The sequence below is a fragment of the Neolamprologus brichardi genome, chromosome 3 (assembly GCF_056152115.1).
Source record: "Neolamprologus brichardi isolate AB-2024 chromosome 3, ASM5615211v1, whole genome shotgun sequence".
In the NCBI taxonomy this organism is placed as follows: domain Eukaryota; kingdom Metazoa; phylum Chordata; class Actinopteri; order Cichliformes; family Cichlidae; genus Neolamprologus; species Neolamprologus brichardi.
Genome location: NC_142106.1, coordinates 53653237 through 53674558, shown reverse-complemented (window position 1 = coordinate 53674558; position 21322 = coordinate 53653237). Strand labels below are relative to the sequence as shown.

The following is a 21322-nucleotide window of genomic DNA, read 5'->3' as shown; positions in this document are numbered from 1 at the left end:
GCTGCTTCACGAGCGCTCCACCTAACGAGCGGGCTCGCAATGCGGCCGCGCGGGACACTCCTCTGGTTTTTCCCGTGTTTACACATAAATAACTCGGGCGGACCACCTTAACTCTCTCATTCATATTAATGGGGGTAACTATGGTAACAATAAACAACATTTTCGGTGCGAGCACCATTTACCGACCTGTAAAAGCAGGTGAAGAGCAGAGTAAGGAAGACACGATGCATCTCTGCTTTCCTCCAGAACGTGTCTGAGGAAGCAGCGGAAGGTGGGCTCCACTTACTGCACCCTGAAACCCCGGAGCAACCACCAAAGTTCCGCCCTCACTCCTTTCTAACACAAAATGAATCCCTGTTACATGGGTTTTCTATCCTTTTAAAGAAACTGAAAATAAATACATATAGTAATTAAAAATGTCCCGTTACATGAGTGTTTTACACAAAATAGTATTAATGTGGTCATTCCCTCACAGGGGTGCCACATCCTCACAGTTCAATATGTCCTCATTGCACAGATCAATGACATCAGAGCTGTAATGTTGTTCCTGTCTCACTAAAACTTCTGACATAAGGTGACATTTCTGGGTAATTCCTACTCCAGGGTGACCAGTTTGAATCCCTCTATTACTGCTGGGAACATGCTGCTAAAGTGCCCTTGAGCAAGGCCACATCCAGGTTATGAAGCCAACCCTGGGCTCTGCTTGCTGGCAGTGACAGAGTAGATGAAACAGCTCAGTGGATCCTAACTCAAAGCTAACAGCGCCCTGTCATCGATAAGTGAAATAAAGCTGACTCACCCACAGCTGCACACAAACACCTCCAACACCTACAGGTCAGTAGATCCACTGCTGTCTCTAATGGTGCACAAACTTTGCTTGTTCAGCGTTTGCTGCTGCTGACTTTGAAAACGCCTTCACGCCAAACAATGGAATCAAATATATCGACTCACCTTAGACTAAAGAGAAGCTCGGCACTGCTCACAAAACTCAAACACAAAAGGCTTTTTAAAGACAACAATCACTTTGACAGATACACAAAAATGACTGAGTACAGAGGAGCTGCTGGTTTGAAGCCACAGAAAATGTTCAAATGTTTAAACACACTGGAGCGTTGCAGCCGTGATGCATTTGTTCTGCTAAGGTCACACACATTAGCTGCCTTACATTTTAGTAAGTAGTCATCCTTTTCCCAGGACTGTTGGTCAAACGTTCTCTCCACATGTTTAAGGTCGAGGTCACTTTATCGTCTCCCTGAAGGAGGAAAGCAGATATTACTAAACATCACAATAAAAACATATGAAATGGGTGCACATGAGGAAAGAAGCCGTCTGCACTGTTAAAGTGATGCAAACATGCACATCTTCACACATAAAGCACCAACACCTCTCAGTTTACACGTTTAGCAGCAGCTGGTAAAACCCACAGTGATCTTGGAGCCTCCCTGAAGGACTCGTTCATCAATAACTGTCAGGACGACGATTGTGCTTAAACCTTCTGCACACGTCCTGTAGTTACACACTCGGGAAGAAAGATGACGTCCTCGCTCTCCAACATGATCTGTGTCTCATCCAGGACGCTCAAACACAGATTAGTTTCCAAATATTAGACGCACTGGTTCTTCATGCGTTTCTACCTGAGCACTCAAAGTCATTTATACAACATGCCTCATTCACCTGTTGGTGCATCTGTTTCTGTGTTTGGGTGTTTCCATCAGTGCCTGATGTTTGTGATCTTTGATCTATTCTGAGTTCTCTCTTTGTAACAAAAATATTGTTTGGCTTCTTTTGCAAACAAGGCAAAAGAATTTTAATGGATTCATTTACTGATCTTACTTTTCTAATGCAAAGCCGTCCTTTCAATGCTTTAGAAATAAAACCAAACAATATTTTTAAAACTTTCCCAAAATATAAAAGCTATTAAAACCATAAACTTCTGCTCCTTGTTTATGTGATTCTTCTTCTAGACTGTCTGTAATTGTTATTTCTAATTGTCAATAAAGTAGTTTTTTTATAAGATATGTTCTAAAGGAAGCTTGTGGCGAGGGAGGAGGGGCGACTAAAAGCCAGGTTCATATAGTGGGAAAGTACTCAGGTCATGTGAGGATATTTACTGGTGCGTCAACACTGTCAGATAAAAGAACGGCTGTTGCATTTGTTATCCCAGAAATAAGTTTCGTGATGAGTAAAAGAATTACAGATTATGTGGCAGTTTATACTGGGGAGTTGGTAGCGATTTTACTGGCTTTGAACTGGGTGGAGGACGCACCAGTAGGGAGGTGTTTGGTTTGCTTGGACACTAGCAGCGCGCTAGTGAGTACAGGTAATATGTCTTCAAGCTCTAGGCAAGATATTGTTTTTGATTTCATTTATTGTATAGAATTAAACACAGAGGGATAGAAGTGGATTTCTTATGTCTTCCTGTGAATATCGGTGTTGATGGCAATGAACAGGACGATAAGTTTGCAAAAGGTGCAGCAAGAAGAAGTCATGTAGGTTTGACTATAAAACACAGTAAACGTGAGGTGAAGAGTATAATCAAGGTAAAGATGAATGACGAGTGGCAGGCACAATGGGACAGAGACGGGAAAGGCAGATATTATTATACAGAAAACAGTTGGGCAGTGTAGAAGAAGCTGCAGGAGAGACGAGGATATAATCTGCAGAGTAAGATTTGGTCACACAGGCTTGAATAGCACACTTATAAAGATAAACATGACACAGGGAAGTGTGACTTCTGTGGACAAGAGGAGACGTTTGACAGGTTGTTAGCATAGTCAGGATGCTTGATGGAAAAAAGGATGTTTGATATGAAAGGAAGGTTGGAGATTGGCCTATAATTAGCTAAGACTGCTGGGTCTAGAGATGCTTTTTGAGTAAAGGTTTAACTACAGCCACCTTGAAGGCCTGTGGTACATAGCCGATTATTAGAGATAGGTTGATCATATTTTAGATCGAAGAATTAATTAATGGCAGGACTTCTTTGAGCAGTTTTGTAGGAATGGGGTCTAAAAGACACGTTGATGGTTTGGAGGAAGTAATTATCTAAGTTAACTCAGAAAGATCAATTGGAGAAAAAGAGTCTAACTTAACATCAATGGTACTAAGAGTAGCTGTAGATAATATTACGTCTGTGGGATGATTATTGGTAATTTTATCTCTAATGATAAAAAATTTATTTGTGAAGAAGTTCATGAAGTCATTACTAGTTAACGTTAAAGGGATGGTTGGCTCAAAAGAGCTCTGACTGTTTGTCAGCCTGGCTACAGTGATGAAGAGAAACCTGGGGTTGTTCTTATTTTCTTCAATCAGTGACGAATAGTAAGATGTTCTGGCTTTGCGGAGGGCTTTCTTATAAAGCAACAAACTATTTCTCCAGGCTAAATCGCAGCCATCGCTGCTGCGCTTCACTATTCACTCTCCCACCTGGAAAACAAAGACTCCTACATCAGGGTACTTTGAATTGATTACAGCTCTGCTTTCAATACAGTGATCACACACAAACTCACTCACAAGCTGGCAACACTCGGCCTGCACCCCACCTTCTGTGACTGGCAACAGGACTTTTTGACTGGCAGGCCTCAGTCTGTCAGGATCGCCAACCAGACTTCAGCCAGTATTATCACAAACACTGGCGTCTCACAGGGTTGCGTCCTCATCCTCTACACCCTGGTCACCCATCACTGTGTCGCCTCCCACAAAGATAACATCAATTTGAAGTTCACGGATGACACTGCAGTGATCGGTCGCATCACTGGAGAGGACGACGTGGCATATAGGAGAGAGGAGGCTGGTCTGGTGTCAAGGTGTGAGGACAACAACCTCACCCTCAACACTAATAAGACAAAGGAGATGATAGTTGATAGATGCTTTTCTCCTGTTTTGGCTTCCCTTCATTGGCTTCCTGTTAAATCCAGAATTCAAAATCCTGCTCCTCACATACAAGGTCTTAAATAATCAGGCCCCATCTTATCTTAATGACCTTGTAGTACCATATCACCCTATTAGAGCACTTCGCTCTCACACTGCAGGCCTACTTGTTGTTCCTAGAGTATTTAAAAGTAGAATGGGAGGCAGAGCCTTCAGTTTTCAGGCCCCTCTTCTGTGGAACCAGCTTCCAGTTTGGATTCAGGATACAGACACTATCTCTACTTTCAAGATTAGGCTTCAAACTTTCCTTTTTGCTAAAGTATATAGTTAGGGCTGGACCAGGTGACCCTGAATCCTCCCTTAGTTATGATGCAATAGACGTAGGTTGCCGGGGATTCCCATGATGCATTGAGTTTTTCCTTTCCAGTCACCTTTCTCACTCACTATGTGTTAATAGACCTCTCTGCATCGAATCATATCTGTTATTAACCTCTGTCTCTCTTCCACAGCATGTCTTTATCCTGTCTTCCTTCTCTCACCCCAACCGGTCGCAGCAGATGGCCGCCCCTCCCTGAGCCTGGTTCTGCCGGAGGTTTCTTCCTGTTAAAAGGGAGTTTTTCCTTCCCACTGTCGCCAAAGTGCTTGCTCATAGGGGGTCATATGATTGTTGGGTTTTTCTCTGTATCTATGAAGCGCCTTGAGGCGACTTTTGTTGTGATTTGGCGCTATATAAATAAAATTGAATTGCATTGAATTGGATAGTGGACACAAGGAAGAAGAAGAGGCCTCACCAGCCGCTGTTTTTCCCCGTTCCTTGAAGTGGAGAGGGTGAGCAGCAGTACCTGGGCGTCCACATCAGTGAGGACCTCCCCTGGACACTGAACACCACACAGCTGGTCAAGAAGGCTCAGCAGCTGCTATATTTCCTGAGGAGGCTGAGGAAATTTGGTATGTTGGCCAAGATCCTCAGCAGCTTCTACAGCTGCATTGTGGAGAGCACACTGACCAGCTGCATCACTGCATGGTACGGCAGCAATACTGCTATGGACCGCAAACGCCTGCAGAGTGATAACAACTGTGGAGAAGATCATCAGGACCCCACTGCTCTCTCTGCAGAGCATCTACCATCGCAGAGTCCAGAGGAGAGACACACCTCTGCCCTCGAGACGAAGGTTCAGAAGTGTGAAATCTAGAACATCCAGACTCAACAACTCCATCTTCCCCACTGCTATCAGACTCCTGAACAGCTGACCGACCTCAAACTGCAGTTTGCACATCAGGTCATTTTGCACACTAAGTTCATTTTGCACATTAAACTCTTTTGTACATCCATGTACATCGACATCTGCAGACCACACGTGTCTTCAATTACTTATTTGTACTTATTTGCAGTTATTTATCTTTTTATTTTATTTTTTAAGTTATTTTTTATCCTTATTTGTATCTTTTTATTTATTCTTATCTTGTTCTTTGAACCCTTATCGAACTTGGCATTGTGCATGCTATTTCTTCTGTACATATGACAATAAACGCTTTGAATCTTGAATCTTTGAATCTTGAATCTGTACACATCTGTATGTTTCAGCTTTGTCCTTCAGTCACAACATGGTTCATCTTCATCTTAACTTCCTGTGAGCTTCTATCGTGGTTAAAGCTCATGAATCCTCTGGACATCAAACACTGATGGTCTTATTGGAGCTGAGTGAAGTTTGATGGCTTTATTATCCACGCTGTGACACATGGCAGCTGTCAGAGCAGAACACATGAAGTCAGCAGGTGTGATTAAATTCAGGGACACAGACCCCCTGTTGATCCTCTACCTAATCACACAAGCCAAGGTGTGAGAACGGGTGTGGGTCGCAATCAGCCAAGGTTTTGGGTGAACTAATTGTGAGACCTAGCCCCCCTGACATGTGATTTCCTGTGAAATCACATGTTGAAACGTCTTCAATCAACTTAAAGAAGTCCAGACGCTTTTCTTTCCAAGCTCCTTCAACTACATCATTCATTGAACAGCTTCCAGCTTCTTTTGCTTTGCTACAGTTTGGATGGATTTGCATTTAAAGATGCAACAAGACTAAAATGGTTAGGGTCAGGAGGTCAAAGGTCAGAGCTCCTGTGGGTCTGAGGGCGGCCTCATGCTAGAGAAGGATGAAGGAGTCTGACCTGAGTCAGTGTTTGACATGAACACATCAGCACTGCTATCAGTGAGCCTAATGACAGCCGTTAGCATCATTTCAGTGTTTCAGTCATTTAAAAACACTTCCTGTCACTGTGGTGGTTACAGTGACATCATGCAGTTTGTGTTTTGACCTCCAGAGGGCGACAAATCAGCACAGACAGAGAGCTCCATTCAAACTTTGCTGCCATCAGTAATACTTCTTCAAATATAATCATCAGTGTTTGAGCAGTTATGATATCAGGGACAATCTAGACATGTGTGACAATACTGAACATGTCACACGACACACCTTAAACATCATGTGATCCACTCTCAGTCTGCACTTTGATTCATTACTTCAACACGTTGAAATGAGATTTGAGGAAACCTTCAGTGAAATAAATCTTTCATGGATTCATGTGAACAGCAGATGAACTTTGTACCAACAACATCTTCAATAACAGAGTCTGAATGAAGCTCAGGTGTTGATGCTGCTCACTGATTGGACGGTTGGTTTTAGCTCTGCTCTCAGTCTTTACTGCACAAGTGAAGGTAGAAAGTGTGACTGGATCTATAGACTGGAAACAGAGAAACATGCTGAACATTTGAAGCTTTGCAGCAGAAATGTTCATGTTACAAATACAGCAGAGCTGATCTGGGATCAGTGTGTTCACACCTGCAGCTACAACAAGGTTTCATGTCTCCACACGTCAGCATGTGAACTTTACTCTGACTCAGTCTGAGCAGTCAGACGGCATATTTTTAAAGTTAACACATCAGCACACACAGAGCTGAGCCCCTCCCACCTGTGCTGAGTTTCAGGTGGAGTCCTGTCTCCTTCCAGGAAGCAGCTCACCTGTGTGTCCGTGTTTAGTGTCCAGGTGTGGAGTGGAGCTTGTTGTTGGTGTGTGAAGAAACTATAAGTTTGCTTTGTTTCCTCCTTTAACAGTTTGTCTTTAGGAACTTTACTGTTTGTTCAGCTCACATTTGATTTCTTCACACAACAAACTGTGTGTTTGTATTTCTGGTCTCTCCATTAAAGTCAGTGTGTAATGTTTTCCTGGCTAACATCAGCTGTGTGCAGCTTAGTTCCAGCACAAATCTGCCGCTCCATAGTTCACGGTAACGGACTCACAGCTGGACCAACGAGGCCGAGTGTGTCGCCACTCTGAGCTACGTTCCTGTTTTGTGTACTTATAGTTTGTGCTGTGTCCCAATTAAGAGAGTGCACGCTTGAAGTACGCGCACTACGCGCACTACGTACAGTGCGTACTATAAGTACGAGAAGTGCAGAAGTGAGAGGTTTGTGAAATGGGACAGTCTAGCCTTCGTCAAGCTGCTCAGGTTGCCTAGCAACCATGATACTAACAGCGAGAAACGTTTCATACAGCTTTGTTTGACAGAAATGAAGGAGAAAAAATGTTTTGTTGCTCATCCATTTTTTTCATGACATCACTTTGATTAGTTGAGTATCTGAGGCTGAGACCACAGGACTGTAAAACATGATTGTTGGGCTTCATCTCTGTACTGAACAGTCATTTTAAGATTAGTTAGTAAATAACAATTAGCTAATGTTGACCATGAGACTAAAATCATCTCACTGTGATAATGTAAATATAATATGGCCAATATTATATGTATTGTCAGATTATTATGATATATATATATATATATATATATATATATATATATATATATATATATATATATATATATATATATATATATATTACAGCAGTGAGCTTGAACTCTGTGTCAAAGATTCAAGTAGAAGTTATTTATATTTCCTATCACCTTAAATCTTCACTCAAAGACAAGTATCTTTGACTGTGTATATATAGATGTATTATATATAAGAAACAAATGTTGATGTTCAGTATGTTGGCATTACTAAATTTGACTCAATGCTTACATATATGTGTAAAAAGCAAATGTACGAGCTGTGAAAACTGTGTCTGATAGAATGAAGAGTAGACTGATATATGAAATATTCCTTTATTGGGTGAGAAAATCAGACCATGTCATAACTGCTTTAAGTCATACAGAATAGATATCAGAGCCTTAAACAGGCTGACTTTTGTTAAATGGGTCAAACTGGGCAGAAAGTAAACAAACACATAACATCCTTATAGAATATGATGTAACACAATAGATCAACTTACCTCAGAATATATAAAGCATATAAACAATTACAGCAATATGATGCAACAAACACAGCAGTGCTACTAATCCAAAATACTCAAAGCTTCATAGAACTGAAACAAACATTTATTTTTAGCTCCATTCTGCTGCTGATACAAACTTTAGATTTCTGAATATTAAACTTGTTGCTGCCTTTCATAGTGTGTAACTTGAAGGTCCTGAGTACTTTCTCCCGCACTGAAAACACTGGAATGATCAAATTATTTGAACATTACCTAATAAGACTGATTCAGGACAGACAATTAGCAGTCCTTCACAAACAGGGAACAGTCTGTCTATTCTCTCCATCTGTCAGCTGCTGCTGGCTCTTCCTCCTCCTCTTCCTCACACACTGCTGAGTTTGTCCTGGTGGATCATCAGGGGTGCAAAGCCTCACAGATGATGTGCAGCAGTGGGTCCCTCAGTCTGTCCTCACTCTGGACACTTGCAGTTGTCACACATGGAAATCAAATGTGTGATAAGTTGCAGGATTCAAACACAAGTATAACTTATAAATACATGTTCATACTTTTATTCCACAATCAGAGACAAAGAAACAGAGAGAGAGTGCAGGACAGACAGACAGGTGACAGTCTCAGGTGTATACACTGCTACAAACAGGAGGATTTAGTGTTTGTGTTATTACGAGTGCTAAACAAGAAGAGTTCCCAGATGGTACAGTGGACACATGTGTGACTCCTGTGATTAAAGCATCTTTCTTTCAGCTTAACGAGTGAACCGTTTAAAATGAACATACTTTTCTTTTCTATTTTATTGAAAACACTTTACAGAAAGTACAATTATTTACAATGAACTGTACATGCAACACAGCAGTTTTATGAATATTCAACAAGAGCAAGTTTCATTTGGCCCTGGTTTGACAACCACACTGGGGCACATATTCACCAAAACACAGCACACCTTAACAATCTTATCAAGCAGTGTTGTGCGCCGGTCTGAGTTTGACACAGGTATGTCGTCGTGCCCCATGTGCAGCGTTGGAGCCCAGTCTGGATTTGTTACATCCATTTCATATGCTGGTTTGAATGCAATAATGCCAAATAATAAGCCTCTCCGTCAACATGACGTGGTTCTGCAGCATCACACATTAGGATGCTTTATCTAATTCTCTATGACCTCAGCGCATTCAAAATAACACTAAAAGTCTATTAAGAGAGATATGAATTTATTTAGAACTCACCAGAAAGAAAATGCTGCGAGCAAACCAACAAAAATGGCAGAGAACTCGATATCCACTCGTCTGACCGCTGCAATCCAAGCTTGACGTGTTCGTTTAGAATGTTGTTCACACCTGTTGAACTGACTGAAACTTCTAGTCACAGTGAATCAGTGTGTGTCAGTGAATGCATCGTGTGTGCTTCGTGGCTCCATCGATTGGACTGATAGTAGAGCAGCTGATGGCAGCTTCGTCTGCCTCACACTGCTGTCTGACTGCATTCAGCTGACACTGAGATGAAGCAGGAAAGAAGCAGCTGATATTTGGACAGCACACATGATGTAAAGGAGGATTTCAGTTGATGTGCACATGAATGATTTGTGTTTCCTCTGCAGGTGAAGGTAGAAAGTGTGTGTGAGCTGATGTGAATTGAGCAGCATGGATCAGTGTGAGGACAGAGAGGAGGGAGTCCCTCCCTCTAAAAGCACTCTGTGTGGGGAACATGAGAGCCAGACCAAAGCTCAGAGGTGAGATGACCATCTCTAACTGTCCATGACTCTTCTCCATGTCACAGCTCAGCACTCACATCACTGCTCCATCATTATTCACAGGAACCAGCCTGGACCTCCACCCAGCTCTGTGTCCTTACAGAGTGACGCGCCTGGAGGTTTCCTCATTGATTTTAAAGTCTCTGCTGCAGAGAGGTGAGCTGTTAGTAACAAGAACTCTCTGATTTAAATGATTTTGATGTTTCCTGGTTTCTAAAATGCATCTCTGTAGACAGTGTTGGGAAGGTTACTTTTAAAATGTATCCCATTACAGATTACAGAATACATGCCCCAAAATGTATTCTGTAACGTATTCCGTTACGTTACTCAATGAGAGTAACGTATTCTGAATACTTTGGATTACTTAATATATTATCATGCTGTTTACAACTACATGAATGTACTATTGCTGTGATTTATTACTGTTACTGAAAGTCCGCAGCTCCGAACCGTAGTAAAGGGACCTCTGGCTAATATGGTGGGTTCTGTGTCGGGCTCGTAGCCGAAAACTAGCTTTACTTTGTTGTCTGGGTCAACTTTGCTAGCGAGAGACAGAGAGAGGCGTTGAAAGGCTGCTCCAACGGAACTTATTGTTTTTGGAGGAAAACACGAACACGGTGTACAGTCGAGTCTTAATAGCTTACTTACAACTGGGCTCGTCAGGCTCTCTTCTTGGCTGCAGTGGTTATTATTATATTTACATGCCTCCAGCTCCCGTTTTTGCTCGATGACAACTCCTACTTCTCCTTTTTCTCCCTCCCTCGCTCACAGACACATAACATGTATGGCAGTCCATTCTCCCTGCAGCACGGACTACACTGCCTATGATGCTACATTCTTTAGAGCTATACCTGTAGCATTCTGCCTATTAGCTTAGCACAACAACAACAAAAAGGCCTCTCTCACCCAGGAAACACGCAGAGAGAGAGCGTCACCCTGTAACCATGGCAACCATAACGCTGCCACCTGGAACAACAGAACGTAGCTGTCAAACAAAACCCAAACAGTCCTGACCCGCCACAATATGAAACAGGGAAGTACCGCCGTGTAATCCATTTATTTCAACAAAGTAACTGTATTCTAAATACCACCTTTTTAAACGGTAACTGTAACGGAATACAGTTACTCATATTTTGTATTTTAAATACGTAACGGCGGTACATGTATTCCGTTACTCCCCAACACTGTCTGTAGAAGAGCAGTGTCTCCAAGGACACACAGGCTCAGCTGTAACTGTCAGTTTATCTGGTTTAAGACACATTTGGACACAATTGGCTGTTTTTAACTATTTATTTTAATCAGAGGTGTAAATTTAGACCTCACACATCTGGATCCTAAACTATGATAGAAACAGCTGCTAGCAGTGGGTAGTTTGACTTTGATACGCTGCTCTAGAAAGCAAACAAAGGTTTGTGCAGCTCCTCTTCAGAAAAGTGTTCAGAGAGCAGCTGCTGCATTAGACAAAGGCTCGTCGTGTGAGCCCAGATGTGTGTAACAGCTGGATGAAGGAGAACCATCACAGTCACGTCTCCATCCCGCCTTTATTAATGAACTTCCTGTTGCTTGCAGATGACAGGAACACAAAGTGTTTGAGCCACGTGATGCTGCAGGATTTGTTAACATGTCCATGATGGTAACATCTCCTCGTCTAACTGCAAACACATGAGCGCTCCTAACGGCAGCTATCACAGCCACACAGGCAGACTGTGTCTCACTGTTGCATTCAGGGACATTTGTTTTCCTGTAAAAGGCTGAACTCTAATCGGACTGTTACTGACAGGAAGCAGCTGCATTATCTGCAGTCTGTGTGATCACATCTGCTTCAATCACTTTATCAGAGAATTGATCATTGAATAAAACATGTTTGTGTCTGCAGAGGTCAGAGGTCACAGTCTGCAGGATCCAGCTGTCCGTCGGTGAGGAGTGATGTGTCCAAAGGTTATCCTCCAGACTTCAGTGGTGAACCTGGACCAACGAGGTCAGAGAACTGTGATGACTCCTTTACATGTTTGTGTTTTCCTGGATAAATATGACCAAAGATTCATTAAAAAGATAAAAATATTAGACTTTGTCCTGTAGCGCTGTGTGGCAGGCAGGATTGGACCCAAACAAAACAGGATGAAGTCAAAGAGGCAGCTTTATTTCAGCTGTGAACATGCAAACAGCAGAAATAAGGAAACATAACTGTAGGTTTGCAGTGAATGAAGCCTCAGCTCGACGCTCCACTTTGTCCCTCTTTTCCTTCTCCAAACAGCCACATCAGGAGTCTTTGATGGAGTTTTAAAATATTTAATTACAAATGTCCAAAGATGGGTTCAGGATACCTGAATCCACAATTATTAAAGCTAAAATAGTTCACAGGGTTTAGACTTTGTTAGGTGACGAGAGAACATCAAAGTGTTTTTTTATCTTTAACAGTATTTTAAACAGTATTTTTATCATTTCAGTTGCTCTCACAGCCCTGTTTGTTATTTTACCAGAGCTCTTATGTTTCACTCAGTGCAGTACAGAGCAAAGACTAAGCAAGCCAGGAGAGCTCTCCAACTTTCTGAAAGTATCAGGATATTTGAGTGATAAGAAAAAGTGGATCATGCAACAATGTCCCTCAGCACATAAAACAATCAAAGCCGAATAAATATAATGTTTTAGAAAGGCCGATAAAACACTTACAGGGACCTGAAGAGAGAGAACCAACAAAATGTCATGGCTAACAGAGGAACTCAAGCACAGACTGAGTTCTGACAAACAAAAAGGTGACAGTTTATTTACCAAAGGGGTTAAACACAGTGGAATCACAGGTAAGCGTCTGTAACCAGGTCCGGGGAAAAATATACTCAAAGTATACACAAAGTTAACCCAACTGGTGAATTTAGAGAGAGATTTCTTAGCAAGGAGCTGAGATCATGAACACAGGAGAGTCAATGTCCCAGCGACAAACTGCTCCATGCCACAGCGTTAAATGGTTAGCCCAGGTGAATCAGCAACAGGTGGTGTAATCATCATAACTGTGTGGACCAAGAGCGAGAGGCCATTACAAGCTCCACCCAGGCAGGCAAAAAGCTAGCAGGAGTGTCACAGTTTGCCAGGGCAAGTCGTGGGGGATGTTGGAGAAAGGACCCAAACGCTGAACTTAGTGCAATGAACAGTGCATTTATTTACAGTGGGGGTAAATGTACACCACACAATAAGTCTCCAGCGTGCTCCCTCAACTCCTGTGTTGTGCCGTCTCCCAAGTGCTGGTATTCTGTGCTCTCTGCTCCTGTGCCTACGCACACCCCATGCATCCTGCAGTCCCGTGTTCCGCTCTCCTGAGGAAAAAAACAACAGACGCAGTCGTTATGGCACCTACTCCAGCAGGCATACACGTAACAGTACTTTAGCCACTGACATGTGCTGTGTCCCATTTCGGCGTATGCACGCTTGAAGTACGCATTTTAAGTGCGGTTACGTCACCGCCACGCGACGACGGCTGTCCCAATTCGAAGTGTACTTCAAATGCATACTCCAAATGCGCCGTCGATTTCCTCAAATATCAAGCGTGGTCCGGTGCACGCTTCGTGGTCCCATATATCCCACAATTCATAGCGCGGCGGTGGGTGTGGATAATTTTGCCGCAAAATACGGCAGAAGGGAGCGGCCAAGAGTGAACTGTCAAAAGTAAGTACTGAATATGACGTCACTTATTCATGTGCGAATGTTTAATAACGAAGAACATTAAAACATTGCTGTTGGCCACATGTAGGCAAAGTTGTGTGACACTAGTGATGTTTGTACTTTCAGCATTAACTTGGTTTTAAAGCCTCTACTTGTAAATATACATATAGTCGACCTTAATCTTACAGAGAATCTGATGATTTTATGGATAATTAAAGTCAGTCATATATCCACAAACACAACAAGCTGAAAGTCAGTGATATATATATATATATATATATATATATATATATATATATATATATATATATATATATATATATATATATATATATATATAATCTGACAATACTATAATATTGGCCATATTATATTTACATTACCACAGTGAGATGACTTTAGTCTCATGAACAACATTAACTAATTATTGTTTACTAGCTAGTCTTAAATAACTGTTCAGTACAGAAATGAAGCCCTTGAATCATGTTTTACAGTCCTGTGGTTTCAGCCTCAGATACTCAACTAATCAAAGTGATGTCATGACAAAAATGATTGACCAACAAAACATTTTTCTCCTTCATTTCTGTCAAACAAAGCTGTATGTAACGCGGTTAGTATCATGGTTGCTAGGCAACCTGAACAGCGCGACGAAGCATATACCGTCCCATTTCACAAGCCTCTCACTTCCGCACTTCCCGTACTTATAGTACGCACCGTCCGTAGTACGCGTAGTGTGCGTACTTCAAGCGTGCATACCCCGAATTGGGACACAGCATGTGTGTATTATCCATGGATGCGTTCCATTCCTGTTTAGACCTGCTCGCTGTCAATGGGCTTCATTCCATTTCAGACTGCTGGTGGTCGGCTGTGATCTAAACTCAACGTGGCTCCTTTGTTAGAAGAGCCTCTGATTTTAAAATATGCACATTGAATAGTTTCTGTCCAACACTATGGAGCTACCAGCCCAGTATATGTAGCCCACAGTAGATGGAGTTATCAAGCTGCACTGACAAACATCAGGACTCATGTGATCCCTACATGTGGACCTTTCACAGATGGATCCAAGTGCAGATTCAACTCTACATTACATTTGACTTCAGCTGTTACACACTTTCATTTTCTAGCTGTGCGACTTCCTGCTTTTTGGATCAGATAGTTTATCCATGTCCACAAATGTTTGGCTGCATATTTTTATGATCTATATTTTCTAGTCTTCATACAGCCGATATTTCATGTGAACTCCAATCTGCCACCTGCCATCACGTTTTCAGGGTTCATTCAGTGTTGGAAATGTAGGACAAACAGCAGCACATGTTCTCTAAATGTTTGCAGTCATTTTTAAATGAAGCTGATACTACATGAGACATTTTCCACATTTATTGTCTTTGAACAGAGAATAATAAAGCCATCAAACATATACAGGTTTGTGCAAATACAAACTTCTGTGGTGCATTTGATGACCTGCAGAGGAGAACAAGTCGGGCTTTTCAGCCCTAACACAACCTCTTTGTTCTCAATACTACAAAACCTTAAAAGGCTGATATGCAAGTTTGCATGAATCACCAACACAGTTGTATTTGTTTCTAGTATAGTTATAAATAAGGTGATCAAATATCTGCTGACTGATTAGATCCAGTATCTATTACAGATGAACTGGATATCACAGCATGTTGTTAATCCGTCATATCAAACTAAACAGTGTTGCTGGTGTAAATATCCTCCAATAAAGTCAGCTGGGCTGAGGGCTTCTGTTGCCAGGTAACGATGATGTCACACTGGATCTTCTGATCTTTAGCATCGTAGCGCTCGGAGTCTGATGTTGGCTCATGTGTTGTCAAACACCAACATGACGTTCTACTAGTCAAGGCCTCACCTTAACCCACTGATGCTGATCACACAGACCCACTAATAGAACTGTTTTATCAGGTTTTATGCAGCGTCACCATTAATGTCACATTTAATTAGAACACATTTACATTACAAGCCCACTACAACCATTATCAACATTTTAAATTACATTATACATCTGCAGTGATTTAAAGCACCACTATTTTAACCTGATTCATTTCTCCACCTTAACAGTTCATTCCTCAAATGAAGCAAAAAAATGTACCAACAAATAATTTAATATTTATTTTCCAACTTTTACAAGTGAAATCAAACAAGTGTATTTAACAGTGAAAACCAGAGTGGAAGCTGCTCATATAGAGTCCAACCCAGGCTAAAAGTAAGTTGAGTAGACCAGCATCATCAAAGTGTCGGCTCTCTGAACACGGTGCAAGATCGCCATCTGCAGGACAAAACTAGTTTTTCTCGCCCTCCTCGTCAACGGCAAGATGATGTCATCGTACAACAAAACATGCAGATCAGGTGACATGACTGTCTAAGAGGCGGAGTTAAACTGTGGCAGGTAAGCATGTGGAGGAGGAGCAACATCATTGTATTATACAGTTTCCTCTCTAACTGGATGATGCTGTGAACAAGAACAGCTGTGGAACCATTGGCCATTTCCCATAGTGTAGCTGAGTCAAAACAGCCCAAGTGCTGAGAGGGAAAACATGATGATTTATGTAAAGTCATAACTGGCTGCAGCAGCTGAGCTTTGACCTGTGAGCTGCAGATTAAGCTTCTTTTATGGTTGAGTGTTTAATGTTTAAACTGTTTATGGCTGCACACACGCCCACAGTCAGGTTGTATACATATTGAAATATTATATACAGTGTGGCAGCTGACCTTTGACCTTTAACCTGCGAGCTTCAGACTCATTGCTGGTGTGAGGTGTTTAATACTATTGAAGCTTGCAGACACACCCACATCATCTGATTTGTTCTCAGGGTGGTTCAGTGTGTTGGAGTTGGAGCAGAAACCTGCTGCAGGTTAATTATTGATGAAACAATATCACACAAGGTGCAGCAGCTGACCTTTGACCTGTGAGCTTCAGACTCTTTGCTGGTGTGAAGTGTTTAATGTGACTTCAGCCTGCAGACACAGAGGACTGATGAAGCAGAAGATTGTCTCTGTTTCTACACAGACCTGGTCCAGACAGCAGAGCTGCAGAGTGAAGACGTTCATGGGAAGAAGCTGAGTAAGTGCAACGTCCTCTTTGAATCCTGGATCAGGAAGTGAAGCCGGTGAATATTTGGTGTTTAAATAAGGTTTCTGTCTTTGACTCAGTCTGCTGTCACTTTGTTTCAGAGAGAAAAAGAGATTTCAGATTAACTGCATTATATGCTGAGTAACTAAATGCTGCTAGTCTGTGGTGTCACTCCCAGCAGCATCACGTCATTTCTTTACTCTGACCTTTAACATCAGTTCACTTAGCTAGCAGAGCAGCTAGCAGTTAGAGTATGAACTCTGTGTCAGCAGTCAGCTTGGTCCTGGTGGTCGCCTGGTTTCATGTTTGCTGATGATCCAGATGTGTCCACATAATTATTTATTTCTGTAAATGTAAAGACTTTACAGATAAACAACAGCAGCCCTCTGGCTGGACTCTAACCTGTGAGTTTCCTGTGATTGAAACCACAAGCTGACATTTTCCTTCTGAAGCAGCTGAATGGATGTTTGAGTTTACCTGCATACATGGTGCAAATAAACCCGCTTTGGATGGTTTGGAGGCAGGACAGGATTCTAATGTGATTGGTCACTTTGATGAGGTGGCTGTAACTCAGGTGGTCGAGCAGGTCACCTGCTAACCAGAAGGTTGGTGGTTTAATGCCAGTCTGCATGATGTCCTTGGGTAAGATACTAACCCCATGTTGCTCTCCGATGCATCCATTAGAGTGTGAATGTTAGACAGGAAGCACTTAGAAACATGGAAAAAGTGCTTGTGTGAATGTACAAGTTGTGTAAAGCTTTTGTTTGAAAAATAAAGTTTATTTCTTATTATTTATTTTATGGGTATCGTTTAGGTTTTATCCGATACCGATGCCAAACCGGTACTTTTGAAACAGTACCGGTGCTTAATCGGTGCTCGAATCACTGCTTAAAGAATGTAGAACACAAATTTTGTCCTAAAACCTCTCATGTTCAGCTGTTTTTTTGTAAAAAGATAACAATTTTAGCCTTTTTTGCAGCTATAGTACATATATGGTATCACTCTATCAAACAAGAAGACAGCCGCATGTAACTACGACGGTGTTTGCTAGTTCACATTACATTAATTTAATAATGTGGTTAACCTACTCAATGTAAATTACACACGAACAATATTAAGCTACTCACCCAGCTGCTGCTGCCATCGTCATCCGTCATCATTTCTGCTACACTGGCAGGACTAGGGGCCAGGACTCTCCTCTTCGGGTTCTTGGGGGATGTTGCTAACTCCGGGTCGATAACAGGCACCACACCTGCAGTAGATGTGCTCGGTGTGAGGTCTCGCAGCAAGCTATGAAATACGGAGCATTTCTCAACTTTTAAAGAAACGCTATGCGTCGCCGGGTGTTTAATGGTAAATGGACTGATTCTTATATAGCGCTTTTCTACTCTCCCGGAGTACTCAAAGCGCTCTATAAAACATGCCATATTCACCCAATCACACCCATTCTCACAAGCACTTTATCTACACTCAGTGCTTTCTAAGTACATTCACACACATTCACACTCCGATGGATGCATCGGAGAGCAAGTTGGGTTTAGTATCTTGCCCAACGATACGTGAAACACAGACTGGAGGAGCCTGTGATTGAACCATCAACCTTCCGATCAGTAGGTGACCAGCTCTACCTCCTGAGCTACAGCCACCCTGTTTCATCAGATTCGAGGTGTTACCTCCTTTGCACAGTATCACAGTATCACCTTAAAGCACTTGTTGCTGAGTTTGCATCTTTTGCTTTGAAGTACAGCCAGACTTTGACCGCTTCGCCTTGGGCATTTTTAATCTGTAGCTCTGCTCTTAAAGAACATACGTACCTGGGCAGGTAAAATGATTGGCTAGAATCCAAAGTGTATGACATCTCAGGAAAAAAAGCACCAAAAAAGTCTATTTACTTACGTTTATGTCAGATCCGATACCGGTACCCATCCCCAGTTAGGAGGCAATGGTAGAGAAGGAAAGACAGGAGAGTGGAGGTGATGTATCTAAATGCATCTGAACAAAGCAGAAGTACACACCAAACTCAACGGATAGTCAAATGTAGAATCACAGAACAGAACTGCAGGCTGAGTTTGGATGTTTGACTTTGTCTTTCACACCTCTCTGTGTCTCACACACACAGTGACGTCAGACATATTCACACTCACTGTTCCATCTGCTTTGTGCACAAATTCATTACTTTCTTCCTTCAATGATCTACATACTACGTGCTGCCCAGTAAATACTTTGCAATGTATTCCATCCCCTTTCAAGGCAGACTTACCCAGTTTATTCCCCATTACAAGACAACAATCAGCCACACTCACACAGACCACGTCTGGCCCACACTCGCTCACACACGCATTCACACACAAAATAGGCACCAATGAGAGCTCTATCCTCCTTACATATTGGTGGAGAAACCAAACACTCAACGCCCTCAGCGGCGGAGAAAAAACCTCCTTTCAGTGGAGAAAACCATCCTTAACCATCCTTGAAACTAGCGAAGAAACCAGACCTCCTTATGTATGAGTGTGTGTGTGTTTAACCCACTGCATGCTGATCACACAGACCCACTAATAGAACTGTTTTATCAGGGTTTTATGCAGCATTACCATTAATGTCACATTTAATCAGACCACATTTACATTATATGGAGTCCCGCAGGGGACATGGGAGAAAAAAAAATGAAGACGGACTTTTGCGAGATCTCGCAAGCCAAACTCGGGATGGTTTGAGATCTCGCAAAAGTTGAATTCCAACAATGGCGGTAGCTACTTAGTTGTAATATTACTCTTTCTGGGTCAGAAAATACACTTTTAAAATAGTTTGAGGCATGAATGTAGTTGTGTAAACGTCAGATACCTGCTTGGTTAACAAGACATCACATATTTGCAAAAGTGCTCCGATGTTTTTGGAGATCTGACACCCACTATCTCGCAGCTAATGGGAGATCGAGACCTACTACAGCTGGGAGGAACACCGCTTTCCCGGGACATCGTGCCTCGACCTCCCGGTCGGCTTCGAGCTGGCGGCCTCCGAAGAATGCGGCTAAAACTTTTGCGAGATCTCGCAAAACTTTTGCGAGATCCCGAGTTTGTTATGCGAGATCTCGCAAAACCTTTGCGAGATCTCGCAAAAGTCCATCTTAATTTTTTTTTCTCCCATGTCCCCTGCGGGGCTCTGTAACATTACAAGCCCACTACAACCTTTATCAACATTTTAAATTACATTGTACATCTTCACTGATTTAAAGCACCACTATTTTAACCTGATTCATTTCTCCACTTTAACAGTTCATTCCTCAAATGAAGCAAGAAATTTGACCCTCAAAAACCAACAAATAATTTAATATTTATTTTCCAACTTTTACAAGTGAAATCAAACAAGTGTGTTTAACAATGAAAACCAGAGTGGAAGCTGCTCATATAGAGTCCAACCCAGGCTAAAAGTAAGTTGAGTAGACCAGCATCATCAAAGTGTCGGCTCTCTGAACACGGTACAAGATCGCCATCTGCAGGACAAAACTAGTTTTTCTTGCCCTCCTCGTCAACGTCAAGATGACGTCATCGTACAACAAAACATGCAGATCAGGTGACATGACTGTTTAAGAGGCGGAGTTAAATTGTGGCAGGTAAGCATGAGGAGGAGGAGCAACAACTGTAGCATGACGCTGGAACATCATCATTGCATTATACAGTTTCCTCTCTAACTGGATGTTGCTGTGAACAAGAACAGCTGTGGAACCATTGGCCATTTCCCATAGTGTAGCTGAGTCAAAACAGCCCAAGTGCTGAGAGGGAAAACATGATGATTTATGTAAAGTCATAACTGGCTGCAGCAGCTGACCTTTGACCTGTGAGCTGCAGCTTAAGCTTCTTTTATGGTTGAGTGTTTAATGTTTAAACTGTTTATGGCTGCACACACTGCTGCGGGTTAATTATTGATCAAACAATATCACACAAGGTGCAGCAGCTGACCTTTGACCTGTGAGCTTCAGACTCTTTGCTGGTGTGAAGTGTTTAATGTGACTTCAGCCTGCAGACATAGAGGACTGATGAAGCAGAAGATTGTCTCTGTTTCTACACAGACCTGGTCCAGACAGCAGAGCTGCAGAGTGAAGACGTTCATGGGAAGAAGCTGAGTAAGTGCAAAGTCCTCTTTGAATCCTGGATCAGGAAGTGAAGCCGGTGAATATTTGGTGTTTAAATAAGGTTTCTGTCTTTGACTCAGTCTGCTGTCACTTTGTTTCAGAGAGAAAAAGAGATTTCAGATTTGAATGATTTGAAGTTTGATTTGAATGAAATTTACAATCAAATGCTTTCAGTGTTGCTGTGTTGAGTGTTTGCACGTTTAATGTTTGTATGGAAGACACAGAAAGACATGTGACTAAAGAAATCTGTGCTAGAGTGACTTGAAAAAAATAGTAGAAAAGAAAACAGATCTTGAATTCTTTAGAGAATTTTCTAGAAATCTTTTTCTTTCTAAACAGAATTCAGAATATTGATGTTTGACATGGAAGCTGTTTCTACAGGATCCTGATGGAAACTCAAAGCTTTTATAAAATGTTCTCATTAGTTCTTTAAAGCAGAATATCAACATATGTAAATCAAAACAACAAAAATGCACAAGTGGTGTGTGAGACTACAAATTATAGAATCAGA

General features: G+C 41.9%; 1 protein-coding gene across 1 annotated transcript in view; it reads left to right on the top strand.

The window, feature by feature from the left end:
* LOC148105834 (protein NLRC3-like) overlaps nt 1-21322 on the top strand; it is a 111969-nt gene that overhangs the window by 52869 nt on the left and 37778 nt on the right. Inside the window, exons 1-3 of the mRNA XM_087838951.1 lie at nt 9788-9913; nt 9998-10090; nt 11811-11912. Coding sequence (XP_087695077.1) covers nt 9825-9913; nt 9998-10090; nt 11811-11912 — 284 coding nt within the window. The 5' untranslated portion in view covers nt 9788-9824. Of the gene's footprint in view, nt 9914-9997; nt 10091-11810; nt 11913-21322 lie in introns of the transcript that reaches the window.